General features: G+C 41.4%; 1 protein-coding gene across 4 annotated transcripts in view; it reads left to right on the top strand.

Moving 5' to 3' along the window:
• The window catches only part of vps13b (vacuolar protein sorting 13 homolog B), a 354,534-nt gene that overhangs the window by 120,244 nt on the left and 207,412 nt on the right, over nucleotides 1-26,878 (top strand). For all 4 annotated transcript variants that reach the window (XR_004332501.1, XR_004332502.1, XM_032519244.1 and 1 more), the window contains exon 20: nucleotides 24,899-25,008. Coding sequence is in view for 2 of the 4 variants with exons in the window: in XM_032519244.1 (XP_032375135.1) it covers nucleotides 24,899-25,008 (110 nt within the window). In the remaining 2 variants the exon portion in view is untranslated. The remainder of the gene's footprint in view (nucleotides 1-24,898; nucleotides 25,009-26,878) is intronic.

The following is a 26,878-nucleotide window of genomic DNA, read 5'->3' as shown; positions in this document are numbered from 1 at the left end:
ACACCCTGAACGAGAGAGGAAATTTGGTACATGGGCTTATCCGTAAATTTAGAATCCTGAACGGTGTATTGATCTATTATTTTAGAATGAAGGGTCACCGTGATCTCTTTGTCCTGCCTAAATCCAGTATAATCTAGTGTAATCCAGGGATCTGATCTGATCAGACCTTGTTGAAAAGAAGATGCTTTATCATGACATCCAACAGATCCACTCAGCGGGTGCCCCCACAGTAGGTGGTAGGGTTAACGTGTGGGCGCAGAGCAGCCTGACAGAGAGCTACCGGGGTATCAGGGATGTCAAGGGGCATTTTAGAGACATTGATGAACCCCCTGCCCTTATCCTAGGTGTGAACATGGGGTCACCCATGCCACGGGAGGGGAAGAACAGCATTGAGCAGCAGGGTGCTGGAGACGGTTGTCAGACAGACAGACAATGGATAGATGGTCTCACTCCATTGGCTGGTTGACACTCTGGATAATGGACCACAGCTCCACACTGGCTCACCTCTCCTACTTATTATTGAACATTCTGCTCATGTGTGTAAATTAATGACCAAATATGTCAATTCCCTTCACTATAATGCAGTCCAAAACAAATCTCAATTTAGGAAATCTTAAGAAGTGAAGTGGTCATTCAACTTTTTAATAGTGTTGCTTTGTGGCTGCTGTTTAAATAACTGATCCTGATTCCTTTAAATAAGTACACAAAATAAACTGTTACATACCTGTTATGTTACATTATAAATCATTCAAAATGTGGATGTCTTCACACTAAGTGAGATGCGGTGGACACAGAAAATGTGACTAATGTGAAACCACTGCAGCAAGCTGCCACTGAGTTAAAATGCTATACACTTTATGGACACTGAACATTTGGTCTTGAAACAGAGGCCTAATAAACACCATTTGGAACTTGAAAAGAGTGCGGCATCATGGCTGTTTGTGGTCTCCACTTTAGTGCATGTGAGTAATTACTGGCAGCTTTTGAAGTGAGCACAAAAATGTTACAGAAAACCCAATTACCGTATGAGGATTGGGGGAAGACATACAGAGAAGGATTTAAGTGCTACAGGAGTGATTTGATTGGGTCGGCTTTATTTTGTTTTTCTTGAGGAATTCAGTTATTAATTGTTCTAATGTTATAGTTGCATTTTTAACTTTGTTTCATGTGTTTGCATAATTGTCCTAAACTGAATTGTCTATTGCCTATGCTTTGTCAAGATGACACAGCTTTGGGTGGGGTGAATGTGTGCTGGGTTTGGTTGGAATTTGTTGTGGTTTGTAAGCAAGTAATACTAGGCTTTACAGTAGAATAGTGTGTTTTTGCTTGGCCACATGTGTTGCACTGGTCACTGGGATCTTCATCCTTGTGGTTTGCCCTTGCAGGCTGCCATTAAGACAGGCAGGCAGAGAGAAAAATAGTTTTAGGCAGAGAGACATGTAAAGCATTGGGGAGTTCCATATGGGGTATTAATGCAGACAAACAGGCTAAGGCTTAAACATCTGGGCTGGCAGAATATCACACACATAGACACTGGGAATTGGACATTGTTTGTGGCAGAGATGGTATCAACCAGGGCAGAATGGTTTAAAGCAAAGAATGCAAGCAGTTTCCAATTAAAAGCTTTTCCATTAGGGTCTCCCAGAAATATTCTGATTCACTACTGCTATTTGTATTTTGCGTAGTAGCCAGACAGTTATTACATAGATTAAGAGGTAAGAGGGCATCAAACCAAACAAACCTACACAGAGTGTGTGATAGGACACGTGTGATTTGTTTTTGGGGGGGAGGGTTTTGGGACTGTCCAAGAGTTCATACAAACTCATGGTATTGAGAGCAATAGTACAAACTCATCTTCTGCAGTGAGTTCATCACCCAGCAGCTTGCTGTAGCAGTAACATCTCAAGGCCTGTTTAAGGAATGGGTCACTACAGAGACACCAGGGCGCCTCCCTCTGGGACCTGTGGTTTTACTGGGACAGCTCTTTGGGAGGCCAATAGTTCTTGTTTGTGTGTATGCACATCTGTGTTTCTGTGGAAAACACTGTCTATCTAAATGAAGATTTTATTGTTTGGTTTGGTTTGCTAAGATGTTGGGCTATATATAAAGTGGAAAGGTCAGAGCGCTGTTATTTGTAAAGTTATTTTTAATTTAGATTCTGCTTTCCATTTAAATGAATCCTAAACTTGTGAGGGTAAGTTGGGTGGTCTTTAAATGGACTTGTTAAGCAGCTTGGTTTTGGTTTGACACTCAGTGGCCTTAATCTTTGTTATTTCCTGCTCTCTCTACAGTATATACAGTAGGTAATATACAGTATATCCTAAATTCTGTTCAGACAGCCCTCATTCTACTTTATTCCCCGTCCTCTTTCTCTTCTTCGACACTTTTACCTTTCTCATTTCTTATTTTTTTTTCTCTCCTTCTCTCCTCCACCTAAACTCCCCTCTCCTTCCACTACCACCCCCCATAGTCCCAGCTCCATTCTCGCTACTCTGTCAGTTCTTAATGAGGATGCCTCTCTGACCTTGTTACATCACTGCCCCCTTGTGGTGTGCTATTTATTATGTTAAGTCTTTCCACCCCCACCCCCACCCCCACTGTCAAGTTGATGGTAGACCACACCCCTGGTTACAATGACTATGTCAAGTGACTTATCTTGGGATTGATTGTTCAGTCTGATGAAACAGAGTTAAGCACATAATCTAGTAGTCTACTGTTTGATTTAATAGTTATAGGGCCAAGTTTGACTTAGTGTCACGTAAATCATTAAGCATGGATTCAAGGGTTAATTTTAAATCAGTTTATTATTTAATAATTCCTAGGTCCTAGTGCAGCAACACTTAGTTGTGCTTTGGCTATGGACACAGGCACACTTAATATCTGCATATAATGTGATTTACATAGAAATGGTCATTTTTGATATTGAGAGCTTACATACATAGTAATCAAGCAGATTTAATCCCTGTTTTTTTGAAAGAAAGGAATTTAATTTTAGTGTTGTGTAATAATATGGTCATAATAATATGGACATAATGTAGCTGTGTTTTATTTCTTGCTGGCATTGTGCAGTTTTCCCTCTAAGGAAATGATTAAAATATATATTATGACATGATGTCATAATGTGAAGGAAGCCATATAGCCATGATCATGCAAATACCTAAAGTCACTTTCTAAACTGAGCTGATTTTCACCCATACGAGTACACACAGGTGCTTTATAAATATACAAGATGGTTGTGTGAAATTCTCTCTCTAAACACATCTAGCCTTGGCTGTTAGCTGTGTGTGTGTGTGTGTGTGTGTGTGTGTGTGTGTGTGTGTGTGTGTGTGTGTGTGTGTGTGTGTGTGTGTGTGTGTGTGTGTGTGTGTGTGTGTGTGTGTGTGTGTGTGTGTGTGTGTGTGTGTGTGTGTGTGTGTGTGTGTGTGTGTGTGTGTGTGTGTGTGTGTGTGTGTGTGTGTGTGTGCGCGCGCGCGTGTGCGCGCGCGTGCGTGCGTGCGTGCAAAAAGTTGTGTAACTGGTGCATAGCAGAAGGAATGTGGCCTTTCAGAGGTCTTCTCCTTGACAAATAAATATTTGGTGATGACAATATTGGAGATATGTTAAACAGAGGAGGGTAATTTTCTAGTCAAATAAACTTCAGCTCTGGTGGTGGTGGTGGTGAGGGGGGCACAGATGTGTCTGTGTTTCTGACATGCTGGATAGAAAGAAGGAATGAAGTAGGAGAGAGAGAGAGTGATAGATATACAGGATAAGTAAAAAATCTCTAATAATATTGACAGTGTTTGTTAGAGTATAGAGTACGAAAAAGATTCAGGGCTTTAAAAAATGAATTGTTTCTGTTGACCCGGAATGCACTTAACTTAAACTTAACTGATTGAATTGTGAAAGGCTGATGGAGGATGAGTGATGGTTAGAGAGCCGGAGAGAAAATGGCAAACCTGCACATATAGACAGTATACCTCTTCAGTGGCCTGTTTGTGATTCCCTGTGTGTGCTTTTTCTACTGCCATACAATAAAATAGGTGATTTGTTTAGTTTTGTATTATACGTTAGTCATTCTTATTTTCTAAAAATATATAAAGTTGTTGGTCACAATATATAGACTGATTTGGCACGATGGACCCCATGTTCACACCTAGGATAATGACGGGGGGTTCAACAATGTCTCTAAAAGGCCCCATTACATCACTGATACCCCGGTAGCGCTCTTTCAGGCTGTTCTGCACCCACACGTTAACCCTACCACCGACTGTGTGGGCACCAGCTGAGTGCCTGATTTCCTTCCATGCCTCAATACTCTCTTACCACCCGTGGTATTCCTGCAAGTGCATAATAGCTGTTTTAAACTACAACATGCAGTTTACGGGAATGATTCCCTCTACAGACGGCCAAGATTTAGCTACACTCGGTTAACAATAAAATTGCTTTATAATAGATAAGACATATAACCCAAATGATGTATATTAGTTATTTGCTGACAAATATGTAGGAGAGAAGGAGAAATTATGTGCAAAAATGGGCAAGGCTTTGGGTGTTGTCAACAGTTCTCCCTAAATTCAGGTGTAACTTTATGAACTCTGATTCAGACTTCCCTCCTCCAATCTGTCTCTCCAAATATTAGATTGAATAAGATTAGGCTGTGTTTTTTTTAACTGTGGCTTTTGTTCCATAAATGTGTTCCTTGTGAACAATGGCTCATTCTTTGTGTAACTTTATTTAATTAAATTGGTATTGCTCATAAGAGATTAAAGATAAAAAGATTTTTCTGTTCCAATAAATCAAACAAAAAGCCACATTAAGCGGGTATAGTGTATCTCTTTCATCAGATGTGGTCTAAATTTTTTTTTTTTAATGTAGCATGTCTTTAAAATAATTTTTATTTACAAAGGCATAATTTATTTTTTTATTTTTATTTTACAAAACCCATAAATATTACACTGTGAAAGTATTACAACTTGAGATCATAGTCAAGAGTTCAAAGTGAGTGTCTTGAAATTACAGTAGTATTTTATTATACTCTGACCCAGGCATGACATGGGAGTCTGGTCATTGGGTTGAACTTTGTGAATTGGACTGTTTTCTCAGTCTCTTCCTAATTTAAACAATGATGTTTTCTAATGGCAGGTAAATTCTGTGATTCTTCCTCCCGACCTTTTTGTCTTAATACCTTACCACAATTTACATTCAGTTTTGAACCCTTAGAAATAATATACATATAATAATGTCAAGTTTTTTGTTTGTTTTTTAAGCAGCATCTACATAATCTCTTCCACTGATCTTTTGTCCAGTGATCTATCTGGGAACCAGTCTTGCGTCTCTGCTGAAAGGACAAAGGAAACTCACTATTAGGGTTGGGTAATAAACTCTGTACTTTTTTTGGGTACCGAACTAATTACGCCGATGACACCGAGGGCAGATTTTTGTTAAATCAATCTGTGCCAAATTTCTGTACCTGAGAGCGCGTGCGCGTGAGCATGTGTAACAGAGAGCAGGGCTCCGACATACACACACGCAGAGGGGCGGTTCAGACGGAGCGAAATTAGTTTAGTTTTAGTTTGTTAAATTCTCAGTGGTCACGGCCATGCCTGTAAAGCAAGTGCAAGTATGGTTACAGTCAGGGGCGATTCTTGGATCGGACCTTTACGGGGGTTCAACCCCATATGAGAATGTGACATGGATACAGTACCTTGCAAAAGTGTTACCACCCCCCTTCTAAATCAGTAATTTCATTAGCCGATCTCTGAGCTAGCTACTGAACAACAACGACAGCTAATGTTTTTTGACATTATTAACACCATGATGGAATTAAACCGGACACTTTATAAGTCATGGTAATAAGGTCCGATTTGACACAATGACGTAACATTCAGCAATTTTAGTTGCTTACATTTTGGGTTGGGAACCGGAGGATCGCTGGTTCAAGTCCACATACGGACCAAATGATGGTGGTGGACAGGTAGCTGGAGAGGTACCAGTTCACCTCCTGGGCACTGCCAAGGTGCTGTTGAGCAAGACAACGAACCCCCAACAGCTCGGGGCACCTTTCCATGGACAGCCCCCCCACTCTGACATCCCTCCATTTAATGCATGTACAGGTACTGAGCATGTTTGTGTAATTCAGTAATTTAAATTTAAAACATTTTAGGGGGGCTGAGATTAAATTTAGGGTGATGGCTTGTGCCCCCCTAAAAGAGGTCTAAAATCGCCAGTGGTTACAGTTTTCAAAACTTCACGCAGATAACGCTTGCTGGAATACAATGTAATGGAGAGCCTAAAGTTGCTGCAGTGCGTTTAACGTTCCACTTCCTCCAAGACAGACAGGTATAGCAGTGTTATCTATGCCCTGAAATTAGATTGAGAGGCCATAGGTCATACTGTAAGGCAAGGCAACTTTATTTCTATAGCACATTTCAGCAACAAAGCAATGCAAAGTGAATTACAGAGCAGTTAAAATGAGACAATAAAAACAGGCTAAAATTTAATAAGCTACAGTTACAAAAATAAAGTGTAAGAAATTAATAATTATTTGGTGTAACAAGTTGTAGGGAATGGTTTTGTGTTGTAAAAATGTAACATGGTACCGGAACCAAATGTCAGGTACTAGTATCAGTAAAGTGATTGGGTCCTAACTTTACTCACTATTAACGTGTCCATGAGAACTATGAGATTTTATTTCAACAATCAAGGCTGCAAAGTTGTTATTGGTCAATAAAGTCATGCGGCCACTGATTGATGCTGTAACATGTAGTCATGTTGATAATGACCATATAACATCAAACACCATATAACATCAAACAGTAATTTAACCTTTCAATTTGTCAAAATGCACACATTGTATCCACTCAAACTCCCTTGGACCTACTCAAATGACCACCTGTGGGTTCCAGGGACTATCAAAAACCTAATAATATCACTGATAATCTTGTCTCCTAATCAAAGTCTGGGTCATGGTGATATCAGGGCAGGTAGCCTTGACATCCTTTCCTCAATACCTGTCTCTAGGTCTTCCAAGGTGTCCTAAGAACTCCAGGGTGGGTAGCATGCCCTGGGACTGCACTGTTGGTGCCAAAAACACCTCATCTTCTCATCTTGTTCAGGCTGCATGTGTATTGGACCAATGGCATGAGGCCATATGTTTGGGTCAGAATTACCACTGACTGGTACATTGAGAGCACAGGGTGTATTATGTAGGTTGCACCCAGACCACAGCAGATATCACGGGGCTCCAAGGACCTTTCCTAGGATTTCCTTTGTGGTTGACAGCAATAGATATAATCAGACATTGTAAAGTATTTGAAGCAGGTCGTTGTTGGGTGAGCCAGGAGCTACACAGATTATGTCCACACTCCCTCAACTTTATGGTGGGATGGTTGGAATAAGAGGAAACCAGGGCCAGAAAGAGGTCAGGACCAGGGGACAGCCTCAGTATTAATTAATGCTAAATGTGAAAAGGCTAGAAGTTAACAGAAGGTCTTGAGAGGTGGCTGAAGCTTACAGTTTGTGGTAAATCTATTAAGTACTGTTATTATTTGTCAGAGCCTTAAGATCTCCACTAAAAGCAATGCTAATTACGATAAAGCTGGAGTGTGGAACATTTGTCTCCCCCCTCTGGCAGTGAAAGTAATTACACAAACTGTGACGACACTCTGTGTACTGCTCCTGTAGCAACGCTGTTGCGGAGTCAATCAACTACTTGTTCGAAGTACAAATAATCTGTATCGCCATACTGCAGGTGCACCAGTGCGGTAATGTCGCCACAAGAATCCGACACCACTACTCTGGTGTACTGAGAAATACAGAAAGCTTTCCATGGCGTTGATTAGCTTAATCAGCCTTGCGTGAACTCGTTTAGCAAATGCTTGAATGTAACAGACATTCAATTATATGTAAAAGTTCTACAGTCTAGCTCTAGTGTCATGTTCCTTCGGAGTCAGTATATGACAAAGTGACACACCATCTTTTGCATTTATTTTTATTTAGGTCCACCCAAGAGCATATCCAAGCCAGACATTGCATTATAAATGGGTGTATGCAGCTATAATATACTGTAATGAAGCATTTTTTAAATGTTTAGCTCATTTTACCCAAAGGCACACACAGTAATCAGTTTTGTAATGCACTCCTACCCTCATAATATCCATTGGTTATGACTCAACTGCAAGTGAGTAAAACATTTAAACTTGTCTTAGAAAAGTTTTTTTTTTCATCTTCAAAATGAATGAGCACCTCTCGTGCCCTGTCCAGATGTTCTCTGCCCCAGCAGCAGTCCAGCACTGCTGCAGATGGGTGGACTGACGATACACTATATGGTTTCAGTTGTGGGTGTTATACCAGGGGTAGTGGTGAGACTGGGAGATGTTTCAGATGGCACGATAGTCTGTGTGCCTGAGGAGATGCCAGGGTTTATTTGAACAGCAATTCTACTTAACATTTTTGAAAGTGTGTGTAGCGATTTATTGTTTAGCCGTGAGTCTGTCAGTGAGATTCTTATTTCATGACTTATCTGATAGGTCCAAGAAAAATAAACCCACACCTGAGCTGAGTTTATAGGTCCGCCTGACGTCAGGCCCATTATCCACAGCATTGACTGCACATTTTTTATTCCACTACAATCTCTCTGTGTGGTGTGTTGTGTGTGTGGTGGTGGTGTGTTGTGTGTGTGTGGGGGTGTGTGTGTGTGTGTGTGTGTGTGTGTGTGTGTGTGTGTGTGTGTGTGTGTGTGTGTAATTGAAAGTATAGCTTTGTTTTTTGCTCCTGCACAAGATTCATAAAGTAGATGGGTTCAGTGTCTTCCAAGCTTGTTTCTGTTTGGTCGTTAGCAGCAGCTGGAAAATCATCATGTGCCATTTAATATGACTAATGGTAGAAAGTTGTTCACTTGAGAGTTGTCTGAAACAAACAATCTATAATGACATCTAGAAACTCTTTAAGATATACAGTGACTTACTGTCACTAACAGAGTCGGGTTACAGAGAGACAGAAACAGAAATTGCTGTCAAAGTACAATATTAAACTATAAATCAGTTGTATTGTTAATATGTATGTGTGTAAAGTTATGTATGCAAACACGTGTTATGTATTTTGTAATGCATAACACTTTGTAATGCAAATTATGATTGTAAAGTGTGTGTCTGTGTGTATGAAGCTTTAAGGGGTCCAGTGTAGTATTCTTCCGAAGAAATTAAAGTTATGGTCATATTCAGTGTTACTTACGCTCTCTCATGCTTTGTCTGTAACCTTGAGGACATGTTGCGTGCATTTCCTTGCTCATAAAACATTTGCAGATCTTCTTCCATACCTTTGCTGGCAGATTGTAGAAAATCTTATCAACTGTTTATCAATGGAATAGTGTGATTCCATTGGTAAAGCTGTGCATTACATCACATGCTTTGCATCACCCACTCATCAAAAAACGGCTCCAAAGCGCTACTAAAATCCCCCAATGAACCTTTTGAGCCATTTCCGTGACATCATGCAGGTCAGGTCCATGTCTTAGATGCTTTGCTGAGGCAGAATTAACTATTTTGCAACTCTATCTCGCGTCTTATCCAACTTTGTTTCAGGGTCCTGACCTCACTGCAACCAAAACACTAGCTGAACACAATCCTTTAAAGTTAGGTAATGCATTGTGGATCCTTGTTGACCATCCCTTGGGCTTGGAACAAGAGATCCGTTCATTTTAGCCTGTTGTCTGGTCTTTATTACTCAGCTCCTCTGGAGCTCAAAGAGATGACTGGCTGAACCCAGCCCAGGGCCTAGATTCTCACAAGCATTTCCTCACCAAGATTGTATTAGCCCATTGACTTACAGTGAAAGTACGACAATCTTAACACTCAGATCAGGGTTTCACCCACCTTCTGGAGAGGCTTAAATAGTTATGTTGCAAATTGATTCTAAAGAGGGTTCCAAAGATTGACTAATGTTATATTATACTTAAGACTTAAGACTACTCTGACACAAAATTATTTCTGGTATAAAGTACTTCTGGGCAGGAGGTAGAATGCACCCTGAAAATCTCCCCAGCCTGTTGCACTGGTTCACTGGTTTTGACAACAGTTGCTGGAGGTATAGGGCCCATGGAGCTCACAATATTTCTTTTCTTTTGATGGTGAAGGCATGACCTGCCTGGTAGTCTTACCCTAACTAATTCCACTCCTCATTTCCAAAGCTAACCAATCCAACCATCGAAGGCAACAAGTTCTTGCCAGACCTCGCATGTATATTTAGCAGAGTGAATCTTGACGCAATCAAGAATTGCTCGCGGGCCACATCACGCGTCCTGAATGCAACAGCAGACGTGCCTGGTGTAAATTAGGGGTAAGTGTATTTAGGGAGCATTTACAGTATATAGCGTTAAAGAAGTAGAGTTAAACAGAAAGAAAGGAAATGGTTAAAACAGGAAAGAAAAACAAAATGAAGGCATGAGTAAAGGGATCAGTTTGTGGTCAGCCTGTATTTAGCAAATCATCTTCTCTTCTGTCTTCCCTCCCCATGCCTGTGAGTGATGCTTTGGCAGAGGGAGGACTCATAGTCTCGTATGATAAAGGTAGATAATCATGTTCCACCAATGGAACTCCTTTGATGTGGGTTGTTGTTGTTTCTGTGGGGCTCTCTGCCTGGACGCATCCCCCTCAAGCAGCTGTGCACGGGCGGCCAGCTTGTCCTGAAGTATACACAAGCGCACAAACTTGAGTGGATGTACAAACCCGGCCACCTACAGAAAATTAAAGTACTTCATGACTAACACTTAAGCTACATTTCTGTCCAGTAGCCCAAAAATTTGATTTTTATTTTTATTTTTAATTGCACATGGTGTTTGGTGCAGGCATGCATTACTGATATGTCTATGGGCCATAGTACATCTATATAATCACATACAGTCTCATCACAATTATGCATTGTGGTGTATGCATCTTGTATTGCGATCACAGATGATGTTGTAGGTGTTTGTGTGCTTATCAGCTGTGGCTCAGGTAGAGCGGTTCTCTGCCAATCGGAAGGTTGGTGGTTCGATCCCTGGCCCCGCAGTCCCATGTTGAAGTGTCCTTTGGCTGAACCAATACTCCCGATGCTGCGCCTTTGGAGTATAAATATGTGCGAGCAGGTAGTACCTCGGCCACAGTGTATGAATGCGTGTGAAGGGTGAATGTTTCCTGTACTATGTAAAAGAGCTTTGAGTAGTTGTTGAGACTAGAAAAGTGCCAAATAAGAACAGTCCATTTACATTTATCTCACAAATGATTTTACCAATATTGACACAGACTTACAAATCTAAATGAATATAATTATATTGGTTGTACTAGATAGTACAGCTACCGTAGAAGTAACACAAATAAATGAGAGAAAAACAAAGCTAATTTAAGAAATTGAATTAGCAGGTTAATATTGGCATTGTTGAATGTTATATGAAAATAAAAACAAACTAATTCACCTGGCAATTTGCAGTACATTATTCAATAACTAGATTTAGTAGTCCTACTCTGTAGTTTGGGAAATCAGGAAGCGATTCAGCAATGACGCTGTGGATAGCTAGCAGAAATGAGCTTCCTTGAGCAGAAATAGATAAAGAAAAGGGTCTTTTGAATGGCAAGTTCAGTTCCAAAACCTTTCCCGATGGTTCTTTCGACAAGACTAAAGTTATTTGCATGTACTGTCAATGTGAATTGAGTTACCACTGGAGTTTGAGTCCCAAACACAACTTGGTGGCAGAGCATACGGCTGATGCTGAGAACCTCTCGCCAAAGGCAGACCACGCTTACAATTACATTTTTACATATAGCTGACCAAGGTCCATTGTTTTGTGTTGAGCTGCTTAAAAACAATGGGATGTTTAGTTAACCTTAAAGGAGTAAAGAGGGACACTATATTATGTTAGTATTACTAAATAATGTTACATTCAGGTCAATATGCCCATCTGTTGTTGCTTGATGGGCTTGAGTTTGCCATATTTGCTTTTGGCATATTTTTTTAGCATACTGTACCTTTTAAGGAAGACTATTCTAGACAGGGGACAATCATGCCATTAAATATTTTAAATGATTTAAAGTCCTAGTACACACATAATATACACTTGCATACCTACCTACCAAGCTAATTTCTTCTTAGGCTCACACATACCCACAAACACATTATTGCAACAGTGTTAGGTGCAGGTGATTCCTAGCACCAGTGACCAGTGTTATTGTAATGGGAAGCTCCCTACACAGCTGAGATAGTGTGTGTAGACATAACAGCAAAGATGAAAGCCGGTTGGAGAGAGATGGTGTAAACTTAAGGGCCATGGCAGTAGTTAAAAGAGAGGTATGGTGCTGTCGTACTTAATGTATCATCCTTTAGCTGTACAAGTCATTAGCCTTGAGGGGAAATAGTACCCAGGGCATAACAAAGGCCCAGATGGATGGCCCTGTATCAGAATGCCAGCCCGTTCACTTACAATTTATTATTCTACCAAAGGGACTTAGTGGTTTAGCTGCTAGGATGAAGACAAATATGGGTCTATGATTTTGACCCTTTCTGTTTGAGAAATGAGAGCAAATTACCCCTTTAACTTGTTCTTTAGAGTACTCTAATTCTTTCTGGCTTTTTTTTTTTTTTTTTTTACTCTCCCTCTCCCTTTCCCTGTCCTCTCTAGTTCCCTGTGCCTCAGGCAGTTGTGTTCATTAACCCTGGATGTAATTATTTTTGTTTTAGTCTCATATTGCTGACATTTCAACTCAGGGGCTCCTCAATCAGGATTAACCCAAACCGCAAGAAATCACACTTCACAGCCTTTTCTTACAGCAGCGCTTGTTGCCTCCAATTTCAGTCAAATTAAAGGTTTATTTTATTTAGTCGTTTTTTTTCCACTCGGGCCCTGTACCGTGAGAAAACAAACCAGACTGCTTGCCTTTGATTTGCTGGTTGCTAGTGGCTTTTTCAGTATCCCCTGCTCTCACTCTCTTGGTAGGCACAAAGCAGTCCTCTGTGCAGCCACTGGTACTAAAGATCTAGATCGCACAGGTGGTAGCAGTAAGACCATCTGCCATGACGGAAACTTCTCTCACATAGTTGCTTACTGTGCAACATATGTGTAACAGCATTGCGTTTACTTGTAGTCTGATGTTTGGGATGAGGGTTACTGCTTTCTGAAATTCACCTTCAACACACTGCAAGCTAGGTATTCACTATAAATGTTTAGCTTTTTTTTATATAAAAAATAATATAATACATATACCATATATACATATATATATATATAAAATTTGAAAATATATGTAGGTTGTCCTACACTGTTAATGTCTTGTTGGCTTGTTAAAATATTAGTGTACTTCAGTTTTAATGTATAATGTAAATACAGCAGCTTTTAAGGTAGCAATCTAGTGTATACATGCTTGGCCTTCTTAAAGCTGTTTCCTTCTCTTTGCCTTGGGGGCCTTAAGGTCCACAGGAACCCTCAACTCGTCTTCCTGCCCCAGGGGCACTTAGTCTCAACACAGTAGTAATAAACTCTCATCACTCTAAGTCAGGGGTGTGTATATCAGTCTGTTACTACAAACGTGTGTGTCTGTGTGTGCGTGCAGTGGCAGCAGTAGTCATAGGCCAAGCAGTAGTTGTAAAATCTCATCACTTTTAGTGGTCCTCCGGGGGTCCTGGACTCCTCTCGCTGTGTGTGGTTTGACCTGCTCTGGCCCTCCAGCCCTCCACATGCCCACTTAGATAAACAGGCAGTAAACACAGGCAGTCCTAGCACCACTCTCTTCCCTTCACAGCATATACAAGACCTGCAGATGAAAGGACTAGGTCCCGACACTAATACCCACTAAAGATTAGCTTCCACCGTCCTCCTCTGTCCCATAATTAAAAGTTCAGCCACCCTGTTCCAATCTTTCTAAGAATATTAGAATACCCTGTCACCTGTCAGAGTGTCTTCCACTGCCCATTAGTAAGTGTTTGGTCTGTATTGTAACACAAGAGCAGGGGTACATTCTGTGTGGAGGTTTAGGTAATGCTACTACACAGGTTATAGACCATCTATGAATTAGAGACAGATATATTTCCTGCACTAGCTGTTGTTGCCTGTATCACAAGTGGTGAACTATGCCAATTCATTATCACTGTAGTGGGTTATGCATCTACCATTGTGGACGCCCTGTTGTAAGAGCGTGTTTTGAAGATAACATTGAGGGTTAATTATGATAAGGAATACTCAGGGTCAAATAGAAGAGCTTTTCCTCCAACATGTCTACCACCCTCCCCGTACATTCCTTTAAATGGTGTTAGCCACTAATTCTCAATGTACTGTATGTATGTATGTATGTATGTATTTATGTATGTGTGTGTGTGGGGGGGGGGGGGGGGGGGGGGGGGGATGAGTCTAGACAGAAAACATTTTCATCATGTTTAAGATTTCCATGGAGACATTTATGTCAGGCCTTTTTGCATCACCTTGGGATTGTCACATCACCATGGCCAAATAGGGCATCTCCCTTTTTCATCAACCGACAGACATCCGAAAGGGGACGGCGGGGAGTGGTTTGTTGGTGAGCTGGTCTATGCTGCTCTCACCATCTGCGGTGTCTCAGCATTGCATGTATAAGGAATGGTGCAGTGGTGTTACAAGATGAACAGCAGTCTACAGAATAAGTCCAGTGTTGCTCTGATCTTAGTCTGACAGCAATATGCATGTACTGTATGCATCATCATAGTGTGTTTGTCTTCATCTGACCATTTTCATAAGTCTCTATGCCTTCAAATGCAATAGCATTTGTATAAATTAGACCTCAAGAATGAGAGAATTGTACTGGGGGGGTTCATCCTTCTCGACCTAGAGTCCTGATGTCCTGATGATAAAATTCAGATTAGAGGTTGAAGGATAGGTGCAGCCTCTCTGGCAGCTGCTGCTGCTTTTCTACCTTCAAAGACTTGTCCTTCCTCCCTCCTTTTTCTTCTGCTCTTCCTCCCTATCCCTATATATCTCTCCTGCCTTCCCTCCCTCTCCTCTTTCTCTTAACCCACCTCTTTCCTCCCATCATTTCCTTTACTTGTCCCATCCCTTGTGTTCTTTGTACCTATTGTCCCGCCCTCTCCTCCCTATCTTTCCAGTTAATCTGCAATAAGCCAGTCTGGGGAGAATTTTAAGTGTGTTTAGAGTAGCTGACTCATCACTGCTTTTGTGCCATGGTTTGTTAATGTAGGGCAGCTGATGGTAGTTTGGGTGTCCTGTGTTGCAGGTGGCCGAAGCATTCTGTCTGTCTGTCTATGTACGATGTCTGTCTATGTACAATGTATGTGTGATGTCTGACTGTATTAAATACAGCTGTGATGGGTATAAACACCTCTTCCTTATCATCAATGTGTGTGCAGACATGGGTGACATCCTCCAAAAACAAGAAGCACACTCTGTCTTTACTCTGCTGTCAGCACGCAGTGTTCAAACCATGGCTTCAGTCAACAGTGACTAATTACAGGCATAGAAGCTCTTTCTCTGAAGCTTCAGGACGCACGCACACACACAGATCAATCTACATGTCCTTGCTGAGCTATCATGCTTATCTGTCATCTCGACTTGTGGAATTTGTAACACAAAGTTTCGTGCTAGGGTTAGGGGTCTGGGATTAATTGACACATAAGTGAGAGAGAATTAAGATCCTGCTGTCTGTCATAATCCACCAAAAAAAAGGCCAAATGTATCAGTTTAGCCTGGACCTAACTTTAACACAAGACCTGTATGAATCTAATACAGCTTTGTACAACTTTCCGCTCTACTTTTCTAACATGCCATGGTATATTTCTTCTCCATCTGCTAACTTGTTCAGTTGTAATCATCCTATCTCTGTTTGAACTCATCCCTCTTAGCGTTGACACCGCAGTGACCCCCTTCCTGGATAAGGAAATCCAGCCAATCAGAACTAGTGTTTCATTGTTCGTTACACCCCTTTCATTCCTCTATCCCTTCTTCCCCGCATTGCAGCTAAAATAGCTCATCCTGAAACCATTAGACCAAATTACTAAATGGTTCAAATGTGCAACCACTTAAAGCTTTGTCTTTAAGAGGAGTAATCTTCAATCTACTGTGGCAAGCAAGAAGAGGCTGAGGTGGATAGTGGGTGCAGGAACTAAAAGGGACACAGAGACTGAAACTGAAAAGCATGGGGATAGATAGAAGGGGAAGGGGTTAAGAGATATTAGCTATTTCATCTCCCTTCGTTTCTTTCTCCATTTTCAAGTCATGTATTTATAATTCTGTTAGTTTGCAGAGAAAGTGCAAACTCCCATTCATTGGAATGTGAGAGACTGACACAGTGATAGTTAATGAGGTTAATTGAGAGTAAAAACTCACATGCTCACTTATTGTCTCTCACACATGCACATAGACCAAGTCCACTACCAACTGGCAAACAAGCTGCTATGTTCCCTATGTAAAAACACCTGCTGTTAAAAACGTAATCAATGACTTAAATTTATGTTAATACATTTTCACTTACTATACTAATCCCCCTTATGGTTACTGGATACTTTTACAAGAACCTCTCTCCTCACTTGGTGTTGTGTAGGTTTTCCAAGGAAGAAATCCTCTGGTGTACAGAAAATTGTTTTTTCTCCAATTTCTGGCAGCAGCAACTATGTTTTCCTTGGAACAAATATAAGAACCCGGTAGCTAACTTGAGCAGTAATGAACTGATCATCCAAGAAAAAAAGGATTTTAATGCCGGCTATATTTGAAAGGAACTCAATTTCACTCAAGGACCAAACCGACAAATTGCTTGACAGAGATACTCAGACCATTTGACTGGATAACAGCCAGACCGGTAGGCAGAAAGATACAGTACATAGACAGACCAAAGGAGAGGATCTATTGCATATTGCCGTGCAAACGTCAAATTCTTAAGTGCAGCATTCCCAGCTTCCTGAGTGACCCCAAATTTCAGCCAGAGGACTTTGATCTGTCACTGAGATCATTACTAAGTCTACCGAACTGACAAAAGGCCAAGCTGACAGAGACTCTGCAGAGAGGTGCAGAGACTTAAAGGTAATTGAAGACAGGATCAAGTCCTCAATTGTCCCACCTGCTCTCCAGAAAGCTGAAGGCTGGGGAGAGAGCCGGAGAGGATGACTGGAGAAGATTGGGTTGGACAACCACCATCTGGAAGTTTGTTGCAAAAGACATCTGGATCATGAAGTAGGTCAATTTCTGGATGCAGACAAAATTAGAGAGGTAACAACAGATGCCACAATATTTGGGAATTATAATTAAAAATACACAATTAGCAAGAGAAATAAGTTAAACCGAGGAAGAATAGGAGATAAAAGAAAGATGGTAGAGTAATTCAAGCAGAAAGGTAAGTAACATTAGCTTTGTTTAATGGTCAAGCAAAATATATGTGAATTAAAAGTACTTCCATCAGCTGGGTACAACTAGATACAGCATATAACTGTACAGTATGCTTCTGGTTATCTAAATCATAAAAACATCAGGAATAACATAGCCAAACCAAACAGATGAATGGCGTAGTGTCAGTTACTGTTATTATTTTGATGGTGTAAAAAAACGTTACCATCACAATTTAGCTGTCTAATGATGAAAAAGAAAACATCGCATACTTGTCATATAACCACATCACATCCCTTTTACTGAGAAGTACAGTAATAACCCAAACCAACATTATAAAACCTCGAAAGCCACTTTTCAAATGTACAATTATATTGAATCAGTTTTTGGGAAATCACATCAAATACAGCTGGAGTTTCCAAATTGACCCAGAGAGAAAAACAAACAAAGAAGAATGGAAGCTCCTTGCTTGCAAAAAGTGAATTATTTCAAACTTTGAATGCGGTCAAATAAAAAAATGTAAAACATTAGAATGACAGTAAAGTAACATGCAGATTTGCAGGTAGTACACTTGAAGCTAAGTATTCTATCTCAGATAGTATGCTTGAGGTTTCCGGCCCATCCGCCATTCTAGTATATTACTTATCCTTTCCCGCTCTGTGTACACTTTGATTTGAGTGCATCTAAAATAGAAGTGTGCGATATGACTATATTAGATCACATATAGAGAGATATATTGTGCTATAGTGCACATTCTATCAGTTGCAGTTCTATGACCCCATTGACCCCCTGCAGACAACGGTGCAGCACTGCCGCTAAATGATTAACGGCCACTGCCATGCAAAAATCTCCACAAACGCAATAAACTCGCTATCTCTACTTCAAGCAGCCAGAGTTGGGGTAGACTATAGATCTAACACCCCCAGACTACATTTAAAATTCTGTTATTGGTCATTTGAAAGCTTGTGTTTTTAGCCTCTCTACACATATGGAGCTGAGGAGAGACAGGTGAAGTGAAGATAACGTTGTCAGGGACCTACCAGTTACAAACCGGCTGGTAAAGAGCGACACTCTAACGTGTTGGCGGATTGTTGTTTTTAGCTGAGCTAGACCAGACGATATTCTATTAAAACAGATTGGTGATGCTGTTTTGCCCTCATTGATTTCATTTGTGCATATCGACCCACCACTATAGCTTCACCATATAGTCTTCTTCTAGCCTAAATATTTTTCTGAAGACAGTAGTACATCATTATCTAGTCTAGACAAAGTATTCCATCTGCTTTTTTAATTTTATAACTTCTTCATGGACATTTCTGGCCTCGCAAGTACATGTATATGAAACAGTATTGCAGTATCAAGTAAACCTCAAATCGGCTTTTCTATTTTTTTACAGTGCAATTTATATAAAAATGCTTGGAAGGAACCCCAGCTAATGACAGACATTAAATTGCTTGGCTCCCCTTCTCCTCATGACAAAATGAAGGAACTCAGCTTGAACTGTAGAGAAAGCCCATGAGCCAGCTGAATGATAGCAGCGATAAGGAGTTTTCAAGGTAACTATGCTAAACTGAAACTGTCTGTGGGAAAGCAGCAGCAGAAGCAGAAGTCTGTTTATTTTAATGAGCTCAGAAGTGTCTCTCCTGTTTCTCTTACATTACACTGGGGCTCATTTAGGGTTCATACAGTGCACTGTATGTCCATGATGGATATGGTAATGATACATTAATGCAATCAGGACCAAGTCTGTTTTGTTTCTCATTCAGAAGGCTAGCTATCTTGCTGACAAGGGCCAGGTCACATTTGGTCGTGACTTTAAGCATTTTCCTTTGGTATGATTGGAAGTGAGCGAGACAGACAGTGCGCATTTGTATGGGCATATCAGGGAAATGGTGTAGTAAAGAAAGGCTAGGATTAGAGATAACAGCTGGAATAGTCCAAATCAGGGATGCTTGGGTTTCAGCAGGGCTACAGGCACCAATTGTGCAGTGTTTGGTTGTCTTTTCAACACCACGAGAGTTGATGTAGATTTATTAATGCAAGGAATCGACTAGAAAAGGGAAATGTTTGCCTTCGGAGCCCCTCTGACATATGGAGCTCGACAGAGCTGCTGTTCTGCTGCTTCAAAGCCCTCATCTGGCCTCACCATTGGTCTACATTACACACTAGAGATGTGCATAAGTACATTTTTCTGTGGTCAAATATTTAGTGTGTGTTCCATTTTATGTTATTTAGGACACCAATGTAGAATTTGTTCACATTATAGACAACAACAACAAGAACTACTGTATGATTTCAAAAGTTGACCTTTGTTTGGCTGTGCTAGGCCAATACTGCTGGGCTTACTCAGCCTGAGCTATATGTTGGGATTAGTAGAATCCCCCTTATCAAATATACATCCTTGTATCTAAATTCAAATATGACATGTGCACATTAGCATAGGGACGTGCACACACATACATACACAGGGAACATGTTGCCACTGTTGAGTCAAGCACCACCAAAGCTCTCCAGACAAACGCACTGAGCCTGAGAAATGTGTGAAGTCCACAGCTATCAACCATGAGTCCCCAAACCCAGCAGATGGGAAAAAGGGAGCCTCAGTCCTGATGGGAACAGTAAAAAAGATGTCCTCTGTGGATGAAATACAGCCCTGTGCTCACTACTACATACATAACCATCTGTGGCACATGTTGACATGCACACATTCAGCATGTGCACAGTACATGCATGTACAGTGCATGCACAGGTTTTTTGTGCAATTTTTTAATTCTCGCTGTATGTAAATGGACCTTTCAAAATACATGTAATGTAGACACACACAGACTTGGCTGTATAGGATATATCCGGTTCACAAGACTTCGCATGTTTGGAGACTTATGTACTGTAGTCATCCCATAAATCATACAGATCCATGGCCAAATTTTGAGGCAGACTCACTTATCATGTAGATTAGGAAAATGACTTAAAAAAATCATCATCCACTATTTTATATGTTCTCTCTGTGTATGTACTGTATCTCTGTCTTTCACTGTTTTTTCCCCTTTCTCTCTTTGAATGTGCGTTTGTGATTCTGTCTTTTTGTGTATTTTTAGGTGTTTCTCTGCTTATGTCACAATCTTTCTCCATGTCTGCCTTTCACAGACTCCCTTGCTGGCTGAATCACTCTCCAGCTTTCCTCCTGCCTATTACTGTTACTGTACCCACAGCCATAGTCAACCTTTATGAGGTGGGTCTAGCCTGTCAGCTGCAGGCTACCGCAGTTGGGCCATTTTTAAGGACACACACACACTTATGCATATGTGCTCATATTCTCTAAAAAACACACACACACACACAGACACACACACATTCACTGTACAGCCATCCAGCGCAGAGAGTTGTATGGGCCCAGAGTGAGAGCAGGCTTTCCGTAGGCCAGGATCTGTTTCCAGTCAAACTTGCCTGTGTCCTTCCTGAGCCACTGGGCTCCTGCGGCGGCACTGCCCCTGGGCCGCTGGGTCACAGCACGGCAAGGGAACTGCGTGCGTGCGTGCGTGCGTGCGTGCGTGCGTGCGTGCGTGGCTTCATGAGTCAGTATCTGTTCCACACACACATGGATACAAATAGAAACACTTCCTTATTTTCACAGAGGCATGTACACGTGTATCACACACACACACACACACTAGATGTACTACACACACTGTTCTTCACACCCACCCACACACAACTGAGTCCCTTTTCAGTGGTGTCAACAGCTCCATCGCTCTCTCTCTCTCTCTTACACTCACCCTCACCCTCCCCCCACGCGCACGCACACATGCGCACGCACGCACACATAGTCACAGACACTCACAACAACACACACACAAACACACACACACACACACACACACACACACACACCAGTAGAACACCTGTCGGGCTGCATGGCTCACTCCAGGACACCTTCGAGTCATGAGCTCATCGGAAAAGCAATTAAAGGCAGCGTAGGCCCCGCACGCTGGCGTAATGTTTTGTTTTGCTACTTGGCTTCAAAATTAACCAAACCTGTCAGAAGTCATCTGGCTGATGCGGGCTGGGCTATATTTATTTATTTTCTGTTAGAGAAGCTGGACGCAAGGTCTCAGTGCTGCCTCACGTCCAACAATGAAACAATTCTGAGGGGGCGATTAGCTGGCCTGAACATTAATCCTCCCCCTTCCGTCTACATAGGGGGTGGATGGTGAGCAAGCCCCACCTCTCTTTGCCTGTCTGTAACTCTGTGGGGGGTCATGGCCCTGTAGTTGCGAGGTTGCCCTCTGTAACCCCAATCAGGGCTTTGGTCTCCACTGTGGGACTTGGTTTTTGAACTTTCACTGACCTAACCGCTCCCAGTTTATTGAATTTCATGCTTGCAGTGACTGAACAAAAGCAGATTTTGCATTAAGATGTGCAAACGACATAGCCTGATAAAAAAGACAATATGAAGACAGAAAGATATGTGGCTGATAGATTACTGGGGCTGTTGGCCCCCCAAAAAAGAGGAGACTGACAGAAGAACCTACACAGGGCTTAAAGGTTAAAGGCCTTCTCTCAGTCTGGTCTAATGCTCTACTGTAGCCTCAGGCGGTGAGCAGCCTGATGTCAGACAGTCATAAAACAACACCAGCAGCCCCGTGCTCTCTTTTAACTCTACTGGTTTTAAGAAAAGAAAACACCTTTAACTTGAATAGGTCTACTGTGGGTGACTCAACGTAAGTGTGTCTTCATAGATGCCTGCACGGACATTATGCGGTTGTGTGTATTTTCAGTGTCTAGGCCACTGAGCTGTTTTCTGGTGTTTTCTTGAGGAATCATTTAGGAAGTAAGAAAAACACCTCTGTAATCATTGTCATCACTTTCTGTAATTACCCATATGCCACCCTGTTAGAGCAGAGAAAAATAACAGTTAGCCTGCTGCCGAGGTCACGCTCTTAGCATGCCAGGCCTTTTTCATGGTGCTGCACGCTTCAAAGGAGGTGTCACTCTCCGGCAGTTATGTCAACACAGTGATGAAACAAGAAAACACAGTGTGGATGGTAAAGTCTTGGTCTTCAAAGCCTCATAAGCCAGGTCAACACATATTTTGTTCCTGTGTCACTGTCAAACTGGCAAAAAGTGAGAGAGAAAGAAAAGATAGTTTATTCTGTTAATTTCAGAAAAAGAGCTTTTTGAGTGGTGTTGGGATTTATCAAAACAATCATGGCTCTCATTTGCAAAGGCCAAAGAGACATGTCACACAGCCACAATAATATTATATCTGCTGACATGACAATTTGAAGACTGTTGATAGAATGCCATTTACTTTACCTTACTTAGATATTAGAGCAACCAACTTCCTAGACTTTAATACACTCAAAAGTCAGCTCTAGACAATTTTGTTGTAACGGAAAGTGTGTGGTTTTTTTGTGGATTTTATTTCTTCGAGTAAATGACGAGGCTTTCTGCGATGGCTCAGGCAGATGGCTGGTGGCATTAAATGCTGTCTTAAATCTGTATTGGCCTTTAGACATATGCTGCAATATACATGCTGTGTAAACGTCTGTGGTTGAGAGAGTTATCTGCAATCAGGCATTTTATAGATTTTTATTTGCTCATTTATCTCTGTAATAATTGTTAAATAAACAATCAATGTACAAAGTCATATGATTTATTATGCTATGACTAATTTCTGCTGAAGGTGCTTCGTTGTGCTCTGTGTATCCCATAGACCTCAATTTAGGGTCAATTTATTGAATACATCTTCACCACTCAGCCCATTCCCAGCCTTTTGGGTCCTATACTGCTCATGCTGTTCTGGGATATGATGAAACCACTTGAAGTTGGGCCCCAGCAATACAGCCACAGCCAAAGCCTATTAAGCAGCCACACTGTGGTATAGGAGTTCAAGCCACATGGCTGAGGTTATGATTCTTCACCAGGGGGAGGGGAGAGAGGTGGATGTTAGGATGACGAGAAAGGGTGGAGGTATGGATTCAGAAAGGAGGGTAAAGAGGGGTGAAAGGGTGGCAATGAGGGATGGAGGAGACAGATTGTAATGGAGAGGTAGAGAAGAAGTATACAATAATAAGGTAAGGAAGGTTTTAGAATGGAATTGATGCCGGGACAAATGGCAGTAAGGCTGTTGTTAGGGAGACAATGGAGGTTTAGATAGGGAAATAGTGAAGATGCAAAGATGAAAGTGACAGAAAGCAAAGAAAGTAGAAAGCTAGATGATGCAATAAAGGAAGAAATGTGTGTCAGTTTGACTTCATCCGATGAGAATGTTTCCCCAATTTTACATACTGATACATGCACACACTATATTACATAATACTGTACTGTACATAGATACACACACACACACACACACACACACACACACACACACACACAAACCACAGACTTCACACATTACGTGCTGCTCACACACATACATACACACACACACAGGCTCACAGGCCACAAATCACTAAACATTGTAAAAGTGGAGCAAATTAGAGCTGTTTTATTTGCATTGTTCACAGGGAATAATGGAGGAGGGAAAGGTCCCTGCCAAACTGGAGAGCTGGTGTAAAAGTTTGTGTGTGTGTCTCTCTCTCTGTCTTTCTTTCTCTCTCTCTCTCTCCTCTCTCTCCCCCATGGCGAGTTTATATTTGTGCTTTGTCCATGTTTTAGAGATACTAAAATGTTAGGCAAAGCAACAAGCAATCAGGCTTTGCCGGAGGTGAAATGCACACACACATTTACACATTCACACTTACAGCTTTGCCTCAGTACTTGAAACAGAAGACCGGGGTCTTGTCCAAAGCTCCATTAAACTGCTCAAAGTCCTTCTAGAGCTGAAACATCCTCCTATCGTCATGCTGGGACATTCCACGGCACGCCAGAGACCCTGCGCTAATCCTGCCGGCATGGGAATCATTATTGATAGGATCCTAATGCATTACCTCAGGGCTCGCTTATTGTTGGTAAAGATTATTATTTAAGAGTAAACCAAAACCCAAAGAAAGTCTTGAGTTTCATAGAAATGTATCAAAAGAAAATGTTATTCTTGGCTTAGTGTCATACCACTTTGAACAGCACAATTGAAACAAACTGTGCTTTTTCCAGCGCCTCTACAAGCAGGCTTGATACTCACCAGCAGTCATTAGGACACAGTGTAAACTGCAGGAGAGAAAGAACCTCAATCTGAGCCGATTTGCCCTAAGTCACTTTCACTCGTTGGTTATTACCTTACATTTATTTCAGAGATCCGCATTGATGTCCTTCCTACTTTGCAGAAATAATTGCAGCATCAGACCATTTTTGTCTGTTGGATTAGATACTTTCCACTTTAATCATTTTGTGCATCTCGTTGGATTCTATTGAATTAGTTCTGTTGATCACTAAAGTTTAGTATTGTCAAACCACTGCTTCAGTGGTTTGAAACAACTGGTTTGTGTTTGCAAGCAGTGATGTTGATTTTGTAAAGGCAAGACAGATGTACAGTATATCGTTTCCTATTATGTCTTTTATTTTTGGAAAAATTGCTCACTTATCATGACCTTCATTTTCTTTGTCTTCAGAGTTACTAAATCTCAGATCTTGTGTTTTTCTGTTGTCCAGGTGCGGTCCTGCTGGTCAGTGTCCAGGGCATAGCTGTTAACGTGGACCCACTTTTCTGCACATGGCTGTTGTACCAACCTCACAGAGGGAACAGCAGGCAACAGAAACAGGTACCTTCTCAGACAAAATATGTCAATTTCTCTTCCTGGCCCTTTGTGTCAACATTCAAGCATCTTGCACAATTAGTACTTTTAATGTTTTACATGTTCAACTTGTACTTGTAATTTGTATTAATGGAGTTTGCAACCTATTTCTCTGTTGCACTCCTTGTAAGCGGCTCCGGATAAGAGCCTGAGGGGAATGTATATGTCTCCCTCCCTCCCTCTCATTGCCTTCTCATTCCCAGCTACCTTTTTCCATGTGCTCTGCTCCCTGTCTTCCATCCACTCTCTCTATATTTATTTGACAGGGGTCATGGTGATGGTTATGGACATTGAATGCTCTATGCCCACACCACACATGCAGACATGCTCAGTTTGATTGCCTGGGATATAGCACAGGTTCACCCCGTAAAGGCACATAAATATATATAGTACATGAAAGTATCATATTGTAATACTTTAAATGTTTTATTTTTTCAACAAGTTGCTCTGTTTCATACCTCCTGCAGTTTGGAAGGGTAGTCAGCGTGCATGTGTGTGTGACAGACAAAGCGAGAGGGAGTTAATTGCACCAACTCCTTACTCTGGAGGTTCTAGCTATACGGGGGTAAACAGATGTTATGAGTTGAACTGCAGCCAGTGTTAAGGATACACAACACTGACTTGTGCGTGCGTGCAATAGTGCGTGTGTGTGCACAGACTGCAGCAAACGTGTGTCTGAATATGTTTGTGCCTGTGTTTGTTTGTGTTTCTGTGAGCTCAGCTGCTTGTCATGGCCACCTCTCAAGGCCTGGCGGGTTTAGACAAGGCTTCGGCTGAAGGCCACGCAACAGCATGTGAAGGACAGAGGAAAGGACACTGACTGGTCGGGTCAGGATAGCAGGAAATTATGAGAAACAAGGTTCTTAGGACAGATGGACAAGCAAAGAAGGATGTATGGGTTGCATGCAAAGAGGAATAAGAAGGGCTTTGGTAGCAGAGAGGAAAGAAATGGAAAATGCACATGAAAAGTTGATGCGAGGGAGAAAGGGGAAACAATCGAAAAAATCTGAAGTGGAGTCACAAACAATGGAGAGGAAAGGCACATGTAGTATGATAGAGAGAGCATGCAGAGGAAATATATGGAAACATATAGAGGGACAAAAGAAAACACCTGGGAATGGGGTATAATAAGAGGAGTATGGAACAGAGAGGGGACAACAACAAAAGGGCAAATGACAGGACAGAATCCAAAATGTTGAATCAAAAGTCAACCGAAACTACCAGAGTGAGCAGGAAACTCAGCTTCACAGGCCACAAATCAGAGAAGTAGACGGAGATGGTTGGGGAAGCGGGTAATAAAGAGAAATGGAATAAGAGGAAAAAGGAAGGTTGAGAACCAAACAAGCATTTGCCTTGGCTGTTTTCACCGCTTTTTCACCCCTCAGTGTGTGTGGTAGAAGGAGTTAGTCATCCACCAGGAATGAGCGATGGTCATTTTGTAAGGTACCTGCTTTAAGCATAGAGTAATAAAATGTAGCCAAGCACATATTTCCCATGAAGTATACAAACTGAATTATATAATATGTTTTGTTGTATTTGGCATTTTTTTTCTCTACGCCATGAACCATTTGTATATACAGTACTTCAGTGTCATGTATACTGTATAAAATGCATCTGTTGTTAAAGCCTCCCAATACAGTGTTTGTTTACTTGGAACGTGACTTTTTTGCAACTAACCAACTGGCCTACAGCATTTCACCCTATTTAATGTTAACTTGCAAAAACCTTAGAAGGATTTGGCCTCATACCTCAGTCAGTAATTTCAAATACTAATGTAATTTGGGGGCCCATTTTTAATCTTACCACAACCAACCTTCGGGTCCCGACCCTGTCATTG

This window comes from Etheostoma spectabile, chromosome 6, assembly GCF_008692095.1.
Source record: "Etheostoma spectabile isolate EspeVRDwgs_2016 chromosome 6, UIUC_Espe_1.0, whole genome shotgun sequence".
Classification (NCBI taxonomy): domain Eukaryota; kingdom Metazoa; phylum Chordata; class Actinopteri; order Perciformes; family Percidae; genus Etheostoma; species Etheostoma spectabile.
Note: the sequence above shows the minus strand (reverse complement) of the source record. Positions and strands in the feature narration are given on the sequence as shown.